General features: G+C 40.8%; 1 protein-coding gene across 1 annotated transcript; it reads right to left on the reverse strand.

Moving 5' to 3' along the window:
* Nucleotides 1-1,629: 1,629 nt before the first annotated feature.
* On the reverse strand, nucleotides 1,630-5,411 carry en1b (engrailed homeobox 1b). The gene is made up of 2 exons (XM_026160071.2): nucleotides 4,540-5,411; nucleotides 1,630-2,457 (listed from the first exon to the last, which is right to left on the reverse strand). Exons 1-2 carry the CDS (start codon nucleotides 5,072-5,074, stop codon nucleotides 2,138-2,140), a joined length of 855 nt encoding a protein of 284 aa, XP_026015856.1. The 5' UTR covers nucleotides 5,075-5,411; the 3' UTR covers nucleotides 1,630-2,137.
* Nucleotides 5,412-21,557: the final 16,146 nt, after the last annotated feature.

Below are 21,557 nucleotides of genomic sequence, written 5' to 3' on the forward strand. Positions count from 1 at the left end.
TTAGTCCTTATATTAGTGTGGGGCCTCTGGAAGCCCCTTCAAGGACCCCTGGAGGATTTCGCAGGCTGCAGGAGATGCTGCAGGGCCAGTTATTATCATTCTGCTGCTACCTCACATTCACCATGAAAAACAGGAACCCTTAACTATAAAAAGGTGTGTATATATAATGTATTTTGCAACTTCTACGGTCACTTTTTGTAATTTAAACCTTTCTCTTTATAATCGAATTCGTTTTTTTTCTCGACATGCGCAGTTATGTCTGCTGGTCGCTTTGAGGGATAAAAGGCAAACAAATAAAGATTTTTAAGGTAAAATCGTTCATTAAAATCTGTAACCTGCCTTTAAAGTTCACGATCGTCGTTATTGAAATCCATTATTAACACGTGATGCTGCGCGGTTATTAAATCTGTGCTCTATAGGCAGAGCCGAACGCAAACGCACTTGAAATAATTAAAGCTCCTGAAACGCGAAGGCCGTGAACGCCTCTGCAGGCTCGTTAGCTCTTAATTAAATAATCTCTTGTAAGCGCCGGAACAAACAGAAGCAGCGCTCATCGAGCTCACAAACGTCCTCCGGATGCCAGTCTTTTTTCTTTATTTCAATCCCCCCCCCCCCAAAAAAAACCAAAACAAAACAAAAAAACAAAAACAATAAAGTCAAAGAGGAGAGCTTTCCTCTTCTTTGTTTATATGCGCCACAATCAAGTGTGTTAAATGTGTGATATAATCCAGGTCGAGATAAATCGGCGGGGATACTAAAAGGCTCAGGTGCCTGTTTTTAGCAACGAGGGGATGCTGTGAGGATTCTCACTGGACTCTATCGCTGACATAAACTCCAAATATTACAGTTAGAATTACCGTGAAGTGATATAACTGAAAGTGAGCACAAATAAAAAAAATATTCACGTTTTCTTAATAATTGGAGGAAAAATTCAAGGTGGCAAAAAAAGAAGGCAGACTGTTCAGCGTAGACTAGTCTGATACTAATACTTCAAGAGTCACAGTTTCTCCTTTTGATTTGGGTGAAATTAAATGGATTTCTATAAGTTTTTCTGCTGCTGACCTTGGAGTGCGACACACACACACACACACGCCATGCCACAGAGTTCACAGCCAGGCTCAGTCTAACCTGAACCTGAGGTCAAGTCAGGCCGCGCAGGACGGAGAGACAGAGCGCTTCTCCCCAAACCGCGAGTTCACGTTTTAGTATTAACTCCAGCGTGCGCGTTCACGCTCCAGCGTGTCCGGAGAAAGTTGAGCAGAGGCGTGAAAACCTATAAATGCCCAGAATAGTTTTAATAGGTGAAATGGTATCCATCAAGGAGGCGCTGAAACAGGACCTGCTGTGCGATATATTTCTGTGTGTGTCTCAGTTTGATATGAAAGCTCCGATAAAGACTTCACATAATCCGCTGTTTTATAGACAGACGGAATTTAAAAAGGCCGGTAATTACACTTTCCTCCTTTAAACACGTTATGTGCCACGATTATATGTCCGTGTGGGCGTTAATATGTTGGGGAGTCCAGGCAATGTAGTTCAAGCGAAATAATATTAATAATAATATTACCCAGAATTCCCGTAAATTCACCATATTGTAAGGAATCATTGTGACATGCTGACAGCTTATCATAGATTTAAATATGTTTTATTCTCAAATATGGCAACAAAACGCTTTTATTTCTTTCTCTTTTTTTATCCGTGGAAATGTATGTAAGAAATAATAATTTAACCCATTAACTACTGCTCTCTCCCTCTTTTTTTAATTTCAGACTACATGTGAACATATTAAAATCTTTGGCTTGTTTGGCTTGACTGATGTGTTGAAGGGAAAATATGGCGCAAATATGGGGAAAAGGGGGGTGGGGGCAAGGAGACCACAGGAACCTATAGATCCTAAAAAACAGTGAGAACAGACAGAGAGGAGAGAAAAAAGGACCGGCGTGAAGAGACGAGCCTGAAATTAAATATACCGTATACAACATGATAACTGTGTGGCTATATAAACTTTAATAACGAGCGTTCATTTATATAACTATGTCCATATACTGTTACCATAAACAGAAATCTGTGTTTTTAAATAGCGTCCCCCACTTCTCCTTCTTCTCCCAGTTCGTTATGTCCAAAAGAGTCCGGCCGCTCATTCGCTCTCCTCCTTCTCCTCCTGCACGGTGGTCGTTGAATGGTTGTAAAGTCCTTGAGCCATGAGCTGCAGGGCCAGGCCGTTCTTGTAACCGCTGGCCTTTTTAATCTTGGCCCTCTTATTCTGGAACCAGATTTTAATTTGGGACTCGTTCAGGTTGAGTTCCTGGGCCAGAGACTGTCTCCGCTGCTCCGTTATGTAGCGGTTGGCCTGGAACTCGGTTTTGAGTCTCTGCAGCTGCTCGGCCGTGAACGCCGTCCTGGGCCGCTTGTCCTCCTTGCCGCTCTTTTTCTTCTTCAGTTTCCGTGTCCTTGGGCCTGGTGTGGAAACAACAATGGGAAACAAAGATTTATTCTAAGGCTGGACACAGTCTGACACCGAGCACCACTTTTTTTCTCTTCTATTTTAAAGGAAAGAAAAACGTGAAAGCGTCTCTCTGTGAGCGATGATAGCGCCTTATTATCTGCTCGGTATGCCCGAATGTAGGTCACAAGTCTGTGCGGGAATGATGTGGGCAGGTTAGCCTGTGCTGGGGATGACTTCTATCAAAATAATGTTTTGATGTCACAGTAAAAAAAAAAAAACAGCACAGAGAATGAGCGGAACTGTTAAAGCTGGACGCTGTGCAAACACAACTTGTTTTAAATCAGAGCAAACAAATATAAGCCTCTGGTGGAGGAAGTGGAGGGGGATTGTGGGAGAATCTCACGATTGATTATTCATTACTATTTGACATGCTGAAGGTCTGCCTCACAGGTGAGTGTGGGACGTGGGAGACAAAGTAGCCAATCAGAAGAGAGCAGCAGCAACCCAAACAACAACAACAACAAGAAAAAAAGCTCCAGTGCAAATGATGAGACTTGTTAAAGCCTTATGAGCCTTGTCCTATCGCTCACACGTGGAAGTGTTACACTGGAGGTGCAGAGATAGATATCCTCCCTGCACACTCCACAGCTCCACAAGCTGCAGCACAGCTAATGGGACCTCATCCGGGGCTGCTTGATCAGTTATGACTGCAGCAGCGCGGTATTTTCACTTCAAGGACCCGATCGAATAAAGCTGAAGCAGCAAAAAAGAAAAAAAAAAGCACGGGAATTTGGTCACGTAGCTGAATATATGAGTGCGCATTGATCCGCTGATTAACTGTGTACTGCGCACATTTAATCCAGTGGGACAAAGGAAGCGCTGTCGCTGTGAAACAGGGCAGGCTGGGGAGCTTCGGGTCTAATATTAGATTTCATAAAAAAATAATAACAATAAGTCGCAGAAAGACTTCTTCCTTTACCCTGACACATAACCACCACCATTAAAGCCAATAAAACCTTCCGCACCATCACATAGGCCGGCCTAGAAGCTATGAGGCGCGCGCGCGCACACACACACACACACACACACACACACACACTGTTTCAAAGATACATCATCATCCTGTATGTTTAAACTGCTAAACATTAAACGGGCCTAAAAAGTCATTGCATGACATATGCAAACACTCGAACCTTCAAACTCATCTCTAAATCGATGCATCTTCTGCATCAGCTCAGAGGGGAGAAAGCGGATAAAAGTGAAAAGAAAAGAATTGCTTTCAGAAAAATAAAAGCAGCAGTGGTGGAGATTAGAAAACAGATCCATGCCTCTTTTTTAAGTATTATTATTTTTAGGCTAAAATTCGGGAGCAAAAACAGAGAAAAACGTTCCAGCTTTAGTTCTGTCAGACTAAATAAATGAATCTAAAATAACCGGCAAAAACACGTTAGCCCGTGAAAGACCAGACAACAATACATTTGATTTTTTTAATAACCGTGTGGACTTGTAATTGGGTTTAATAAGGTATGAATCCTCGGCACTGTTGTTGGCTTGTTTTACATTACTTTGGTCTTTTCCGCACAAGGGAGGAAACATTAATATTAACAGAAAAACCAAATACGTTCCATATATTTTTGTGTAGTTTGCCTTATTTAGAGTTTTTAAAAAGTTTTTTTTAAAAAATACATAAAAAATAAATCTGCTCGTGACACTGCCTGGGGCCCACATCAGCTTTAGCCCCAATGTGCTTCAACTTCACTCTGAATTAATTTACTTAATTCTTCACTTTGACTTTTGTCACCTTGTGCTTCCGTTACACTCTCCATTATAAACTGCTAACCACTTTTACTTCAGCGACTTCTTTTCAGCACTTTACCCCCCCGACAGTTCTTATTTTCGAAATCAAATCCCTTTGTTTTGATTGGCTGGAGCACCTCGGTAAACTATTTAAACACTCACGTGCCAATTTTAAATTCCCTCTTTTTCTTCACGCTGGCACCTGGAAGAAATGTATTTGACACAGCGGAGAGAAACACAAGTCATCCCACTCCAGCACCCCACTCGATATCATTCGGGGACTACTAGCGCCTTACCAGATGAGGGCCGGTCCGAGTACCGCGTACAGTACACCCAAGCGGGCCACAACATCGGCTGGCTTTCTTTTGCCATGGGCGGAGAGCCTCCATTGCTGCCGCTCATGACCATAATTGACGAGGGGCTGTCTGCGTATCTACCAGTCCCGTTGCTCGTCGATTCGCACTGCTTCGACGAGTTCTGCTTGGAAGAGGGGGAAGAGGACGTGGACGACGACGAGGAAGGCGACGACGAGCTGCTGTCGCTGCTGCAGTTGGAGTCCAGGCACAGGCTGCCGGTGTGTAGCGGCCTCGCGCCCAGCGGGTTCACGTTTTCCCGACCCGACGTCTGGCTCCGGTCGCGGTAGTTCGGCTCTTTTCTGCAGCCGAAGTCCGGCCGGAGGATGTTGTCTATGAAAAAGTTCGTGGTTCTGTGGGCTTGCTGGGCTGCCTGGTGGGGTAAAATCATAGCAGGGGATGGCAGGTTCGGCGACAGGGACATGCTCTCCTCCTCGGTTGTGTCCCGGCCGCTGTTGGGCTCCTTCTGCTCTTCCATAGCTGGTGACCGTGAAAAACGTCGGCCTCTCCACGCCAAACTCCACTTGTTGCTCACTCTCCCGTCCCCTTCGGTATCCAATTCAGACAGACAGCATGTAAAAAAGCCTTTTTAAACTAGAATAAACACCTGCGTTCGTTAACAATATCACCTAAAGCATGTCCTCTCCTAACAGTGTTCCGAGACCTGGCATAGCGAACAGCTCCACGTTACAGCCAGTGTCCCTGCCGCTCCTCGGTGCAGCATAATATCTGTGTATTCGCTCTTCCCAAACTCTCCTAAAACCGTTATCTCCCCCCCGTGTGTGTGTGTGTTTTCTCCCTTTCTCTTACACCCAGCCGGAAGCACGTGTGCGCGTACACATAAAGCAACCGGCCAATCAGGACGGAAGATCGTCCCTGTCACAATTGACGCTGTCCAATTAGGGCTGTGGCTGTGCTGCGGGCGAGCACGCGCACGCAGCACGCGCTTATTAGTTGGATCGATTCGGGAGAAGCGCACGTGCACAGACGTAATACACAGCAAAACAAAAACAAGCGCGGAGACAGCCACCATTAAAAACACTGCTCAGAAGGGCGAAAGGATTTTATTCCACATCGCTACATGCTCTTTAAGCACATTTTAGTTTTACAAACTATTTGAATTTAAACGCACTTTATAAAAATGATGAAGGAATAATAAAAATAAACAAATAACAAGAATAATTTTAGAAAAATAGGATTACTAGCATTAATGTTTTAGCTAAAATGTAAGACCTTCTATTTGGTGAATTTTGCAGCGTAAATACTGTTAACCGTCCAAGTGTAAATTACATTATATCACGTGAACTGACATCAGCTATGTAAAACATATTTCATTTTAAGTGGAGTGTTTTAAGTATATGTATATTTAAAAAAATATTTTTATGTGTCTTCATAATATTAGATAAAATATAAACAAAAACATTTTGTGCGCTAAACAGCTCCTCCGTAAAGTGCATAAAATGCACATTGTGGATCACAGCATTCGTTTCTACAATCTCATCAGATGATTTACCCTTGTTCTTTCCTTCTCATTTATTTTTTTCTTTTCTCTAACAGTGAAATACAACGAGGATGCTGTAAATGAGAACACGTCAAAGCTTGGATTGTTAAAACCACCAACAGCATCTGTACAGCGTTACTTTACCCTAATCACAATTTACGTCCCTTTAATATTTTAATGAGCTATTACAGAGCCACGAATTTGACATGAACAAACCCAAAATTCCGAAAAAGTGACCCAGTAGTTATTTAAAAAAGCACAAAAATCAAAGTTGAACAGTAGTAGTCTGTACAGTGTGTGTCCACATAAAGAAAGAGAACTGTATAGTTTCCTTCCTTCCTCTAAGTAGCTAAGACTTTGACTTAAAGTATGATTTTTTGTGTTTTTTTTCCACAGCGACACGAAAAACCAACATGTTTGCGTTTCCCTGTGATATTTCAGTTCACAGGAGGCCACTCGTGAAAGGGTATAGGGGAGGCTGGAAAACAGGAGTGTGTCCCGATAATAGGTGGCTGCTGTTTTTTTTTTTTTTCCTTTTTTGTGAAGATCTTCAGAAATTGCCTCCAAGCTCTAATTGGCGATTTGAATTAATAATAATATTAATAATGATAATGGCAACAGCGTGAAAGTGGGGGACGTGTTGATGGTTAACACGGCCGCGGTGAAATCTTCATCCGCACGGGGGTCGGAGTTAAGGATGAAGGAGGGGGTGTGGAGGAGGGTGTGGGGGACACCATGGCTACTTAATTAAATTCCAATTAGGACAGTATCAATATGGCGTTTAGCCGCAGCGCCATTGTGGCTAAATGAGCACTCAGTCCTGCTCTTATCTGGCGCCGCAAAGAGAGGGGCTGCTCGAGAGGAGCTGCAAAAGATAATTTATAGCTTTTAATTAGTCTTCATTCCGCCCGATGTGCCCGGTGTTCATCACCGGGAGCGGGGGGCCGGAGAAAACCCCGAGTCAAAGCCGCTGTCAGCGCTCCCTGGCAGGGCCCTTAATCAAAGTGAAGCAGGGCCCGCGCTACAAGCCACGTAATTTCCAAGGTGCTGATAAAGCTTGTTGAATAATAGCGGGAGCCCTCGGAGACACCATTTACAGAAATGACTTTATTGACGGCTTAACGTTGGTAATTCATTTTACCTTTCATGTATTGGGAGCCGGATTTGTCGCCGTAATAGGATGATAAATGCACTGACGGATCGCAGCCCCGGTTTTATTGAGTAGCCTATATACTCCAGGAGCCTCACTGGTACACACACGCACACACACACACACAGTCAGCCCTGATGAGCTGATGTAAAAGTGTGTGTGTGTGTGGACTGCACCTGGACTAAAGCAGGTTTCTCCGTTGTTTTAAGCAGCACATTGTTTCTTTCCTATCTGCGAGGTTCGGTGAAACGAGAAAGCCTCGCGAGAAGCAAAAGCAGAAAATCTTACATTTATTTCTTTAAAAAATAAAAATAAAAACCCTGCTTCACTTTCTCCACGTCCTCACTCTTAAACGTCACTGGCTTCATCTGTGTTTGCTATAAAACCAACAGTCTGGGCATTCATTCAAACACTACGCTTGATTGATTTTTCTTTTTCACACAGAATTGCTATATATAGAGTTGTATTTTGAAAGTTCATAAAGATGTATAATAAAAACCGCTTGGATTAAAAACAAACATACTTTTTTATATTTTGTTTCAAAGTTTAAGAAATAGACCCGTTATTAACCTTTCAAATATGTGAACAAATGATTAGTTAAGCATTTGTTCCACATCCTCAAAATACTGCATTTATAATTTCCACACCAGCTAAAATGAAACACTGATGTATTTTTTGTTGCTTTATTTTATTATATTCCCCGATTGAACCATGTGTTTGGATGCGGTTTGTCCTCAAATCGTCAAGGATATTACAAATGTTTCCAAATGACAGCATAATTGTGATGCTCGGCGGAAAGTTGTGAGGTTTTGGATGGGCTGTGTCTTGGTGCTGCAGGTGTTTGTGTCTGCTGCCATCTAGTGGAGGATAACAGGAAGCGCAGTAAATGATTCTCTCCAAAATTATGTTGGGTTTTTTTGTGTGCATGCTCATTAAGGTGAAGTAAGGGAATAAGCCAGTATCACCAAATGTTGTTGTTCCTGAGTGAGAGAGAGTGAGAGTTCAGCTAAAGCTGGTATAAGCAGCAGCTGTAATCAGTTGGCTCCACCAGCGATTAATTCCCGGTGAGCATCGACTTAAATGCAACTGTTTTTAAGCTGAACAAATATGTATGAAATCCGGTGCTGAATGCAAATAAAGGCGACTCTTAACGTTAACCACTGCGGGAAGTCCCGGGCTTACATCCTCATTTATGTTCCCTTTACAAGTTAAAAGCGACCACGTTACTTTGGCGCCATCTACTGACCACACTGCGTAAATAGTTTTTTCTTCTTGCTGCTCCCTTTAGGTGTCGTCACAGTGGATCGTCAGCCTCCCTCTCCTCTTCTGCCCTTCCTCCTGTGTCACACCATCCTCTGCATGTCCTCCTACACCCGCAAATCCCTTCTGTGGACTTCCTCTTTTCCTCCTGCCTGGCAGCTCCATCTTCAACATCTTTGTCCATTTACATGCCCAGACCATCTCAGCACTGCTTCTCTAACTTTATCACTACAGTTCAACCTGAGCTGTCCGTCTGTCCACCCTGGTCACTCAAAAAGAACACCTTGAATCTTCAGAGTGAAATACTTTTTATTAAATTCTCATTACATTTATTATTACCTTTGAAAAGTTCAGTTACTTTACAAACCGAGATTTAATGTCACAAACACGTGGTGCTTACCCCTCAGTTAATGTGTTACAACAACACATTTACTTGCTCAGGCTACAATAACTTTGCACACTTTGCACATCATGTTCTTAGGTAGCTGGTATTTATTTCAGAATGTGTATTTATATTAATATTTAGATAATGATGTATATTTTTTATAGACTGTAAATACCATATAGTCCATATTCTATTCCTGTCACCAAGATAAATTTCTAATTTGTGCACAAACTTGGCAATAAACGTCATTCTGATTCTAAAATTTTGTATCCATGAGTGAAGTAATGTTATGAATCCATTAAATCCTGGTTTACATCCACCAAGATCTTTCTTCAAGGTCACCTTAACGATTTATTCATTGAAAACTGACACAAAACCTTAAAACTTAGAAATTGTGATACCTAAAAGTGTAGTGTTTATCATCAGCATATGAAAAGTTACTGTTTAAGGATTTAAAATATCACGTCACAATTTGACTTCTACTTCTAGGTCAGCAGATTGAGCTGAAGGTCAAAGTGATAATAATGCAACATAAAGCTATTTAAAACGATGCTTGCTGCCATTGTTTGCAGTGAAAACATATAGGTGAATATATTATAACTTTCAGGTTATTGTATTATGACTTTGTTTGTACATTACAGCAGCAGGTTATAAAATGATTTTTTCACACTGTGCATTGATGTAGAAAGCAACTTTCAAGTAACCAATGAATGGCAGTCAGTGCAAAACATTCATCCATGCAGCTCCTCTCACTGTTTGTTGGAAATCTTAAAGGGGAACAGTCATGCTTGTCCTTGTTGCTCAATTAAGTTTCACATAATGAAGTCAGACTATAGCCTGGTAGGATGGCCTGCTTTGGCAAGTCAGAGGAACTCTCATGTATACCGTTTTATATATAAGGCAATACTTGGATTGCTGCCTTCCTATATATGTTCCCTGCTTGCAATGAAACATGCTGGTTGTTATTGTCTTTGTCTGCAAGGTTACTTGTTGGTTCCTGTTCCATTTGCCCGAACTGAATTTGGTAAAAGCGCTTTTGTCCATTTAGCACCCTTGACTTGGAAAAAACTGCAGAACGACTGAAAAATGACAGAATTAATTTCATTAAGTGCTTTTAAACCTAAACTAAGAATCCTTGAGGCCAAGTCCATAACATGCAACTGTGTCAATTAGATTGATTGTCATTTCAAATCGCACCAAGAGGCAAAAGGTACAGTGAAAACAATAATGGCCCAAGAATAGATCCCTGTGGCACACCCCAAAGCAGAGGGGCCACAGGGGATAAAGCCGACCCCAACTTAACACAAAAGGTCCTCTTTAAGAGATAGGACTTTAACCACAAAAGTGCCCAACCAGAAATTCCCACACAGTGCTGTGTCAAATGCAGCGGTCATGTCCAACAAGACCAGAACTCCATATTTACCATGGTCTGTCGCTATCAGAATGTCATTCATAACTTTTACGAGGGCTGTCTCCGTACTGTGAAATGGCTTAAAGCCGGACTGAAAGATTTCTGACAAATTAGAGTCACTCAAGTAGTCCATCAACTGAGTATAAACAATCCTTTCCAGAATCTTACTAAGAAAGGGAAGCTTAGAGATGGGTCTGAAATTTGATATGACTGAACTGTCTAAGCCTGGTTTCTTAAGTAAAGAAAGAAAGACTAATATTAATAATGTTCAGAATGTGTGGTCCGATGGTAGGAAATACCTTTTTAAGAAAACGGGGAGGAACAACGTCATTTGGAGAGCCACATGGTTTAGCATTCAACACAAGTTTCTCTAAATCAGATACAGAAACTAATCCATCTGAGGTGGACAACTCAGGAGGATAAGAAATAAGTTGGTCAAACAATATGGAAAACCGCTCGGCGGTATCTGAGCCAAAAGCACGATAACATCGAGCAGGTACAGCCCGCTTAACAACAGGAGGAATCAGAGGAAAAGGTAGCTTTAAAAGAGTTTAAAAAGAGTTTAAACTTATAATTTCAGACTGAGTACAAGCTGAGGTGATGGACTGAGACCCAGTGTAAGATAATTACAGCTCATTTCAAGCACTCAGTAATGCAAAGAGACTCTAGAACGGATAAAAAGGCTCCCTATTACGTGGTAGAAATAGAACATGACACCGTGAACACAATAGAATACATTGTAATGGAATTAAAAAAGACAACCCCCCCCCCCCAAAACTGGACAAACACTAAAGAAATAAAGACAAAAGGAAAGCAAAAAAACAAACAATGATTCCATTTCAGCAACTGGAAGAAAAATGTAGATACTACTCTGTTTGTCCACCAGATGTCAGAATAAAACAGCTGAAATTATTCCAGTGAGGAGGAACCCAAACAGACAGCAAAAACACTGCATTAACCACTAAAGACCAGAGGCCTGCTGCAAGGTTGATGGTTTTTCTTACTGTTACTATCACTCATCTTTCATAAAGGTCATCAAAGCCAGAAAAACCAACAGCAAAGACGTATTTCCTGGATAAAAAGACCAAATAAAAATGTCCCTCTGTAGAACGTTGTGAACTGAAGCACTGAGGCTGTAAAACCACACAGCAAAACCCACCACCACTGCAAAAAACTCATAATTAAAATAATGTTGTTCACAACAAGGAGTCTTTAAATGCAAATGTCTAATGAACAGTGGACCCAAAATGAGTATCCCACCTGTTTCCTGCTTTTTTGGCTGTTTGACATCTCCTAACATCGTGCCACGAGTGTCAAAGCGCCACGCATTTGTGCTGAGGAGACACAAACCTTAACGAGACATCGCAAACAAGGACAAGTTTTCAACTTTGCGGCACTCAGTCCCGTCTACTTTCTGCCACACACACAACTCCCTTCAAATATTGAAATGCCACCAATGTACAGGGGACATGTTTGCATACTAAACGGTGATTATCATTCACCGAGTGAGTGTCCGTCTCTCTCTGTGTCTCCACGAGGTCCGGACTTTCTCCACTAATAATACATGAAGGGTTCCTCTCCCTCATCCATTAATCAGGAGGGAGGCTGAGGTAACGCAGGGCTGATCTTTGGCCTTCGCACACACACGCACACACACACACTTCACCCGCCATTAATAATTGAAGGGATATTAATGCAGATAAATAATTAAGCTTTGGGGGATCTCTGCAGAGTTCTAATGAGAGGTGGGCGACAGATTGCTCCTCAGTCTTATTACATCTTACGGAGAAGTTTGTGAAAGCTTAAGGTGATGATAAATGGGGGCCATTTAGTAATTGGCAAATTAAATCAATGCAGGCACTCCGTGGAGCTCCATGCATTCTCTTTCTGGAAGAAGAAATGTCTTCTTTTACGTCTGTGTGCTGAATTTGACCTCTTTTTTGGGCATGTTGGTTGTTTGGTGACCTCTAGGAGGCTTAAATTAATAGTTATTTATGGAATACTTCAACATATATTTAGATAAGAAATTTAGTTTAAACGTTTGTGGTCCCCTGATGATGACTCCTGATTACCTCAGTTCAGCCCATAGAGCCAAATAATCAGGCTGTAGGTACCCACGTAGCCTCTGTAATGAGTTTCTATTCATACACAATAATTTTAACTGCTTTAAAAGTAGAAGTTGCTATAAAAGACAACGATGTGGTGCTATAAACATAAATAGGTAAGGGAGTCCCAGATGAAGGTTCAACACAGGCCTTCTGCTCAGCCTTTCATGATTTACATGAAAATTTCTGTTGCAAATTTTGCTCACGTAGAATGAATACAGAAAAGTTTTATATATTTTCCAAATTAAATAATTTAAATAATATTATAATTTTAATATTATTAATAATAATAATTTTACCTACTTAAAAAAAGAAGTTGGTAGACTAGATTTGCATTACCAAACATGTTATACTTAGCTGCTACATTTAGCTTGCAAATGTTGGTTAGAAGACCAGAGGCTGTGAAACTTCACGTTTAACTCTCAGCATGTACTTCATTGTATAATGAGCTTTCTGTACGCCATATAGCTATCAATATTCATGTCAAGTTGCCTTTTAAATTTCATAAACCAAAGACTTTAACAAAGCTAAAAACAAGCTAGCAATTTTAGAGCCTTGGCACTGGCAGCGGTCTCCTCCTTTGCAGATCTCACTACTAGCTTTGTGAAGCTGTCCTTAGCTCGCAAGTGGTTCTTAAAAAGTGACATAGAGCTTTGTGGAAGCAGACAGGCACTTACTGTCACCCCAGGACAAGATAACTCACAGTGTAAAGGCCATCCTCTATGCCATCGTGCTAGCTGACATGACTGACACAGCGGCAGGATTGAATACATTCCACTGGTCGGTGGGTGTGTGCCAATGAGTTGAAGCAAATGTGCCAGGAATACAGTAACATTCAGCTATAATGGGCTGCGTATTCTAAAAATGAACACGTTTGTAACTGTGAACCAAATGAGAAACTTCTACAGATGTCATCACAACTTGTCTACTTGGGTTGCTCTCCACTTTATGATGTGATTTTCCTTTTTATGCTTTTTTTATTCCATTTTTTGTAAAGTTACAGAGAAAAAAATATAATCAACTCGTGGAATGACATACAGCCACCACATCAAGCAGCTCAGGCAGCTTTTTACACATGATTGAATGGGGTTTTGGTGTATGCATGTATATGTGTGTGTCCTCATCAGCCATGCTGCCTGGAGCCAATCTAACCTTTCAGTCAACTCTCAGAGGATCATCCCTCTCATCTGGCATCTTTCGGCCTGTCATTGTCATCAGCCAGCAGAAAGATAAAACCTATAGTCCTTATTGGCTTTGTTACAAAAAGAGGCGCCTGCTTCAGTGACTTATTTCATTGTAACCTTTTCTCCCATATATTCAGGAATGACAGCCCGCGTGACACAGGATTCCAAAATCTTCCGCAGAGACACTGTGATAAATTAACAATATCTCAGATAAGTCCTGATCAGATGTGAAAGCTGACAGATGACGACCATTTTGCATAGCTTGACTAATAAAAAAGAAAATATGATGCAGTTCACTGTGGTGAATTTAAACTAGACTGCTTTTTTATGACCAGAATTCAGTGTTTAAAGGTCAAGGTGCCTGTGACCTCACAAGAAAACACGTCTTTGGTCGTTACTCAACAAGAAGCACTCAGCGAGTGCAAACCTCTGCCGAGGCAGCTCAATCTCTGTATTAACTTTTAAAGAAAGTTTTTGTTTTCTTTGTTACCATTTCAATACACTTGACATAATTTTGAGTACAGTTATTGTTATTTGTTATTTATGTGGATACAGTACATGTGTAGCATTCATTCCATTGTGTAGTAAAATTGGTTTAAATGTTTAGTTATAAATATGAAGTGCAAAACGTTTTTGATTACAAAATAATACTTACTCTGGAACATGTATTCAAATTGTAACCTGTTACTGTAATGTACCTAACAAAATAATACAAAATAATTAAACTGTACTCAAAAGGGATCACATGCCAACATATTCCCTTCATTCTGAAAACAACTATATATGGCATTATTATCACGTTGACCTTCAGATCAATCTATTGACCTCGGAGGAGAAGTCTAAGGTCAAATGTGACATATTTTAATTTTAATTTAGTCATCATGCAAATTCACTATTTATAAGTTTGAGGAAACCTGCAGTCAGCCAAATCACAGCAACAGCCACCTCAAAGCGCTTTATATTGTAAGGTAGAGTGTACGATAATACATACAGAGAAAAACCCAACAATTATATGACCCCCTATGAGCAAGCACTTTGGCGACAGTGGGAAGGAAAAACTCCCTTTTAACAGGACGAAACCTCCAGCAGAACCAGGCTCAGGGAGGGGCGGGGCCATCTGCTGCCACCGGTTGACTGAAAGTCGCGACTTGGATGAGTGAAATGTTTCTCCCACTGAAAACACTACATCCAGATGACCAGATTCAACCTTCTGGCATAGTTTCTGAGTTATTAGCCTTTTTGTCAGTTTTTCAAGTTCACCTTCAAGACTGTGGTGGATGTAAGCCAAATCTTAATGAACCTCCCTTCAAGTGTAACTACACATCACGCTGACAAAGCCTGGATATACTCCAAAGACTTGATTCACTCATTCAGCACCGTCTCTTTCATCAATTAATTTTTTAGCTAATTCTTCTTCTGACACCATTTGTCAAATTAACTGGAAGAGAATGGATCAACTCGAAGAGGGAAACCAACACCAAGCACAAGTTAAAATGCTAGCAAGTGTGTCAGCAAGTTGCATAGGCACTACATAGACTCAGCGCAGAAATATGAATTAAGACTTATAGTTTAACAGATTTTGCATCATCTTTTGCACCAAAGAAGCTAAGGTGAACCCAAAGATTTCCAATCCTAATGAAGCTAAAAATAGCTGCTTTTCCCGCCCAAGAAATTTAGGCTGTTGGCTTCATGTTAAGAGCTTTAGAGCGGCAGGAGGTGAATGGTTGAAGGCTCTAAAACTGTCAGTCACGATGGGCTGAGGGAGGAGGCTGGACATTAATAATGACAGTATCAGTGAGAGAGAAAGCAGGGAGGAGGTGTTGGGAGGGCAGAGGTGGATGATGGCTGACAGGATGGGAGAAAGAGAGGGATGTGTGCTGGAGAGAGGCATTGATTTCTGTGTACTCTCCTTTAGCTCTCATTATGGCCGAACAAGACAGGGACGTGTTTTTCTGACAGTTATGCTGTTTCCTCTGCGTGTGAGCTGTTTCATTTCATTGTACAAGAATCGAACGCCTTCACAGAAATAGAAAACAAATCAGCATCTGGAGATCTGGATAGAAATGAAAATTTATGAGTGATTTTAAGTCTAGAACTAGAATCAGGTTTATAGAGGATCTTAAAAATGTTGCGCTTCTTTGAGACCATCTTTAGTTTATTGCCGCAGAGCACAAATATCACTAAATATTCAGTGTTGATAAAATTTAGCTGATCAGATAGATAGATAGATAGACCTTTTAAGTAACTAAGAATTTCAGATTAAAAGCACATGAAAATCTGTTTCTTGCCCTTACAAGTGTTTCTGCAGCAACAACAAGGCTATAGGAAGTATAAAAATGGAATTTATTTGACTGGCTTAGAGGACACAGATATGATCCGTGAAAGTCCCAGAGGTAAACAACTGCCCGATGAAAAGGAGCAAAAACAGAATAAACAGAATGCATCAGGTCACCGACATATTTTAGAGCGAGGCAGTTACAGCAACGGATTAACACACGTGGACGTATTCATGATGCAATGCGTCCATTCGCCAAATAAGCTTAACCCTGAGTTTACACCCCCTGGAGGGCTGCAGATGTTTTCTTTATTTGCCTTTATGCTCTATAAAAAAAAATGAAGTTCCATGACAGAAAAATCCTCACTCTTATTTTTTACCCGCTCATGGCTTTGTCTTTCCCTTGCTTTCTTTTTCCTTCTGCTTCCCCTCATTTGGCCGATTAAACTGTAGAGTAGATTTTCGGAGTGCACGCTGACAGATGAAGTGAGTCACCATTTGGCCGAATCATTATCCAGCATATGAGCTGTAATCCTGAGCATAAATTCCACTGGAGCTAAATCTGTATCTCTATGTTGTGGTGGGTGTTAGTTTGGACTCACTCCATCTCATTTATACATTGTTGGATTGTTAAATGTATAGTCGTACCTGATATGTGATGGTGATGCAGATAAAATTTAGCTCTAATATAATCTGAAATTTTTAATGTAATCAATTTAAAGTAGCAGATAGAACAGAACTCTCATGATAAAGCCCATTAACTGTCTCATGTCATACATGTTTGACCGTGCAGAAGTCTCCCATAGAAGCCTGGATTCACTTATAGGTTTCTTCGACATTGAATATAACAAGGTACAGTAGTGCTGTTCAGCCACATCTGCGGGCACTCCTGGCACTATTCGCTGCCTGACTGCCTATGCAGAACCTATGAGGCCATACAGGTTGGGAGTTTGATACTTGGCTCTTCTGCTCTGCTTGTCAAAGTGTCTTTGGACAAGAAATTGAACCCCAAATTTCCCCTGATGACATGATCATCAAAGTTTGTCTTTGTGTACTTCAAATGACAAATAAACCGCTGCATACATGTGTAAAAAGTATCTTGAGTGTTCAGTACAAGCAAAGAACTAGGATGATATAAATACGAATGGACTAGATGTTTGGCCCCTGTCACACTGGCCTAGAAACTGGTTGGCAACCACATGTAGTCAGAGAAAAATGAATATTTCCTGAGTGGTTAGAAGCTGCCGTGTAATCAACTGAGCTTACTATCACCTCAAGAATATATCAAGGATAAAAGATCTGATGTCTCAACAGGACCTGGAAAAACTAGTCCATGCATTCATCTTTAGTAGGCTTGATTACTGTAACAGCATCTTTACAGGTCTACCTAAAAAATCAGTCAGACAACTACAGCTCATTCAGAACTCTGCTGCTCGAGTCCTCACTAAGACCAAAAAAGTGGACCACATCAGTCCAGCTCTGAGGTCCTTACACTGGCTGCCTGTCCGTCAGAGGATAGACTTTAAAGTTCTGATGCTGGTCTATAAAGCTCTGAATGGTTTAGGACCAAAATACATCAATGACCTCCTGACCCAGTATGAACCTTCCAGATCCCTCAGGTCATCTGGATCCGGTCTTTTATCAGTTCCCAGAGTCAGAACCAGACACGGAGAAGCTGCATTCAGCTTTTATGCTCCTTATATCTGGAACAAACTCCCAGAAAGCCTCAGATCAGCTGAAACACTCAGTTTATTTAAATCCAGGTTGAAGACTCACCTGTTCTCAGCTGCATTTGAATAAAGCACCAAATCCACACTTTTAAGCTTAAATTTCAAAACTTACATTTAACTACTGATTTTATCTACTGTTCTGATTTTATCTGTTTTGATTTTATATACTGTTGTTTGTTTGTTTGTTTGTTTGTTAATTAGTTAGTTAGTTTATTTGCTAGTTTATCATGCTTTTTATTTGTTCTTGTTTCTAATGTCTCTGTAAAGCACTTTGAATCACCTTGTTGTTGAATTGTGCTATACAAATAAACTTGCCTTGCCTTGCCTAAAGTCCCACTTGCCCAAGCCTAGACTCTCCTGGTTGCAACAAGCGGTTGCAGGAAGTAGCTTGCATCTTGTCAGCAAACAGTCAACAACTACTCGTGAAGTGCTTGTGAAACTGAGTGTGATGCAAACTCAAAACAGAAAATATTTGTTTTCACAGTAAAAGTTACTCCTTTTGAAACATATTGGTTTCAGCAGTAAGGCACAACTTTTACTTTGAAGGTGAACAGTCTCGCTTTCCAGTTTTATGTTCCTCTCTCTCAAGTTTCACTACAGCTCAGTACAACAAGTGGTTGCAGAATAGTTGGCATCCTCCATGCAAACTACAGGTGACCGTGACAATCTGTGTACAAAGCAATAAGAGGTGCAGCACCTCTTTGTGACCAATTTTACCCAGGGACCACTCACCAAGCAGTCAGGGAATAAACAGTTTTTACTAGATATACAGGTTTTACTCACCAACCAGTCTCTAGAATTGAGGACTTAACTTTTTGGGATAACAAATTTATTGTCATGATCCTGGGTCATTTGACCCAGCGTTTTGAGTTTTAATATAATTTGATGTTTATGGTTTATGTTTAAGTTCTTTAGGTTATCTAAGTTCATTTCGATTATGCCTAGCTTGCCATTATGGTTCGTTGTTTTCACTTGGAGTCACAGTGGATCCCGCCAGACTCCAGCTTTTGGAATAGCAGGACAAAGATGGAAAAAAGCTTTTGCTTTCCTGCTGCTCAACTTTTGCAATTAGCCAGCAAAATGCCAGAGGTCATGATTTCCAACATCAACAGTCTGAACTTCTTAAACAAGTTCTCCATGTGTTGAAGGTCTTGGAACCCCAACCTTCCAGTAATCGTGTCTGCGCCCAAACCAACTAAAAATAACCAGAAAAAAATCACAAAGAAAGACAAACGTAACTGTTTCAACTGCACAGCAGAACAACAATTAAATGTGGACTATTAACCTTTAGCTCGCTCACCTCTAAGTCCCTGTCAGTATATGATTTAATAATTGATCAAAATATTGATTTATATTGCCTCACAGAAACCTGGCTGCAGCAGGATGAATACTTTAGTTTAAATGAATCACACCCCTGAGTCATATTACTTGTCAGAATCCCCGAAGCACAGGCTCAGGAGGAGTGGCAGCAATGTTTCACTCTGGATTATCAATCAACCAAAGACCCAGACAGAGTTTGAATTCATTTGAAACTCTGACTCTGAGCCTCGTACACCTTAACGGGAAAACACAAGAAGCTGGCACTTATTTAGAGTTTCTACTGAATAGCTGAGACTTTTGATCTGACTTAGAGCTCAGTTCTGATAACAATTATTAAAGTGTGATTTTAACATTTATGTAGACGTTGGAAATGACAACATCAACATTGCATTTAATGTTTTATTTAATGTTTTTAGTAGACCCAAATATTAAATTTAACAAAATTGAACTCAAAATAGTTTTATCACAGTTTGGATCCTCTTTTGTCTGACCATTTTTCATAACACTAAAATTTACGATAATGAATTACACAGCGCTGGATGAAAAATTTCTTTACAGTAGATTTCTTTCTGGTTACTGTGTCTCCTCTGTAAAAGAAAGCAACAAATCGATAACACCTGACTTCCTGGTATAACTTCCAAATGTGCACTTGTAAAGCAGATAACTAGCGAGCTGGAGAGCAAACCACATTGCACTAATGTGGAAGATCTTCATTTTAGCCAGGAAAATATATTTTATCTTTAAAGCTAGGACATCTTACTATTCAGCACTGATCAAGGAAAGACAGGAACAACCACAGGCTCCGTCTATTTCCACAAAAAGCTTAGAATGATCAGGCAGGCATACTTTTGGTTTCTAGAGTTTATAAAAGTAGAATGGGAGACAGATCCTTCAGCTTTCTTCCTGTTAAAAGGGAGTGTTTCCCCCCGTGCTTCCTGGTAGGGTCTTTAACTTACATTCTGAGGTGGTGCTTGTTGTAATTTGGTGCTACATAATTAAACCTGAATCAAATGCAGTCATTGTCTCTCCAACACAATAAATAGATATTTTACAGATAATGCCACTGATTTTTTTCCTTCACTTTTTGTTGATAGTTTAAGTTCATTTTAGCGGGTTTTAAACTTGCTAATTCTATAGAAACCACATTTAGTTTAAAAAGTTTAAAGATTACAATCCTTGGTTTTTTTTTCTCTCCAGAACTCTTCATCCAGGTTCAGAGCATTGTTTGAACAAATGATGAAGTAATATTTAATCCACAAGGCGCAATCTTCTTTCATTTTTTTCCCATGTGCTCTGCACTGACTCCACAGTTCCATCTTTAATGTGACAACTCTTCACTTTAACCTCCTTTGTTTGCTTTTCCAGTGAGCCTCGTCATCTCTCCCAGCTGTGCAGATTGCAAGAACACCATCTTGAGTAAGACTTATGCGATAAACAAAAGAGGAAGATAAGCAGAAGGTTTTAAAGTGTCAATCAGAGTGAAAACTCTCAGCGTCATCCCTCTCTGGGGGGTCTCTTTAGATGTCCCCGTCTTTATATTTCACTCATGCCACACTGCCATTTGCATCTCAGGCATGAACATGGATCAATCATTGTAGGGAGAGAAGCAGTGGAGCGAACGAATGAGGAAAGGTTTTAAAAATGTCCCAGTGATTGGCTGCCTTGTCTGCCGCAATATTTCACGCCGGGTTCGGCAATCAGACGAAATCAGCTGAAAGGAGACTGCTTTTTGTTCCCGGCGACACGCGTTCGGGTAGCAGGCTGCTATGTGTTTTGCACTGCAGGCTCTATTGTCAGATTCAAAAATCAATTAAACTGATCTTAGTTAATAAAGGTGGCAACACTAAAAACACACAGCTCAGCCGCCTGGTGACACACGCTATCATTACTTCAGTGATGCCTGTTGCTCAGCTGCCTGTCAGGCTGAATTCCCCCAAACACAGTGTGTGTGAGGCCTTGCCCCACTTATCTCATCCATCAGAGAATTTCACTACTCCACCTGTCAGTCAGCAATCCCTCACTGTCAGGCAGAGTAGGGGGAAGCAACAGCCTGATCATCTATCGTGTTGTTTTATATATATATATATATATATATATATATAATTTATTTGTGTGTGTGTGTGTGTGTGTGTGTGTGTGTGTGTGTGTGTGTGTGTGTGTGTGTGTGTGCGCACGTGTGTGTGTGTGTGTGTGCGCGCACGTGTGTGTGTGTGTGGGGGGCATCCGTCAGGCAGTTAGTGACACTGTTGATGTCTCAGTTGGTGTCAGCAGCTCCACTTTTCATCCTAAATGTGTCTGCAGTGGGGGCTGCAAGCCTTTCCAAGGCCATCACGCTTTGATCTTTAAGCAGTTTAAAAGAGCCCTAGTGGTGACATCATCGCTCCAGTTAATGTCTCTAAACCTCTCTGAGCAGCGATCATCTCAAACAAATACACTAACGTCACGCATTTTGATCAAATCTAAGAGATTTTATTAATAAGCCCAAACCATACTGTGGTGTCTGCTTTCACATGCTCTTTTCTTTGAGCAGTTTCTAAAACATCACCTCCGAGGAGGATAGAGCTGTTTTTTTTAGAGTGCAGGAAAATAAGCCAACACCTTAATAGAGGTTTATCTAACCAGACATGCTAATATTTGTTT

The sequence above is a fragment of the Astatotilapia calliptera genome, chromosome 23 (genome assembly GCF_964374335.1).
Source record: "Astatotilapia calliptera chromosome 23, fAstCal68.1, whole genome shotgun sequence".
NCBI lineage: Eukaryota > Metazoa > Chordata > Actinopteri > Cichliformes > Cichlidae > Astatotilapia > Astatotilapia calliptera.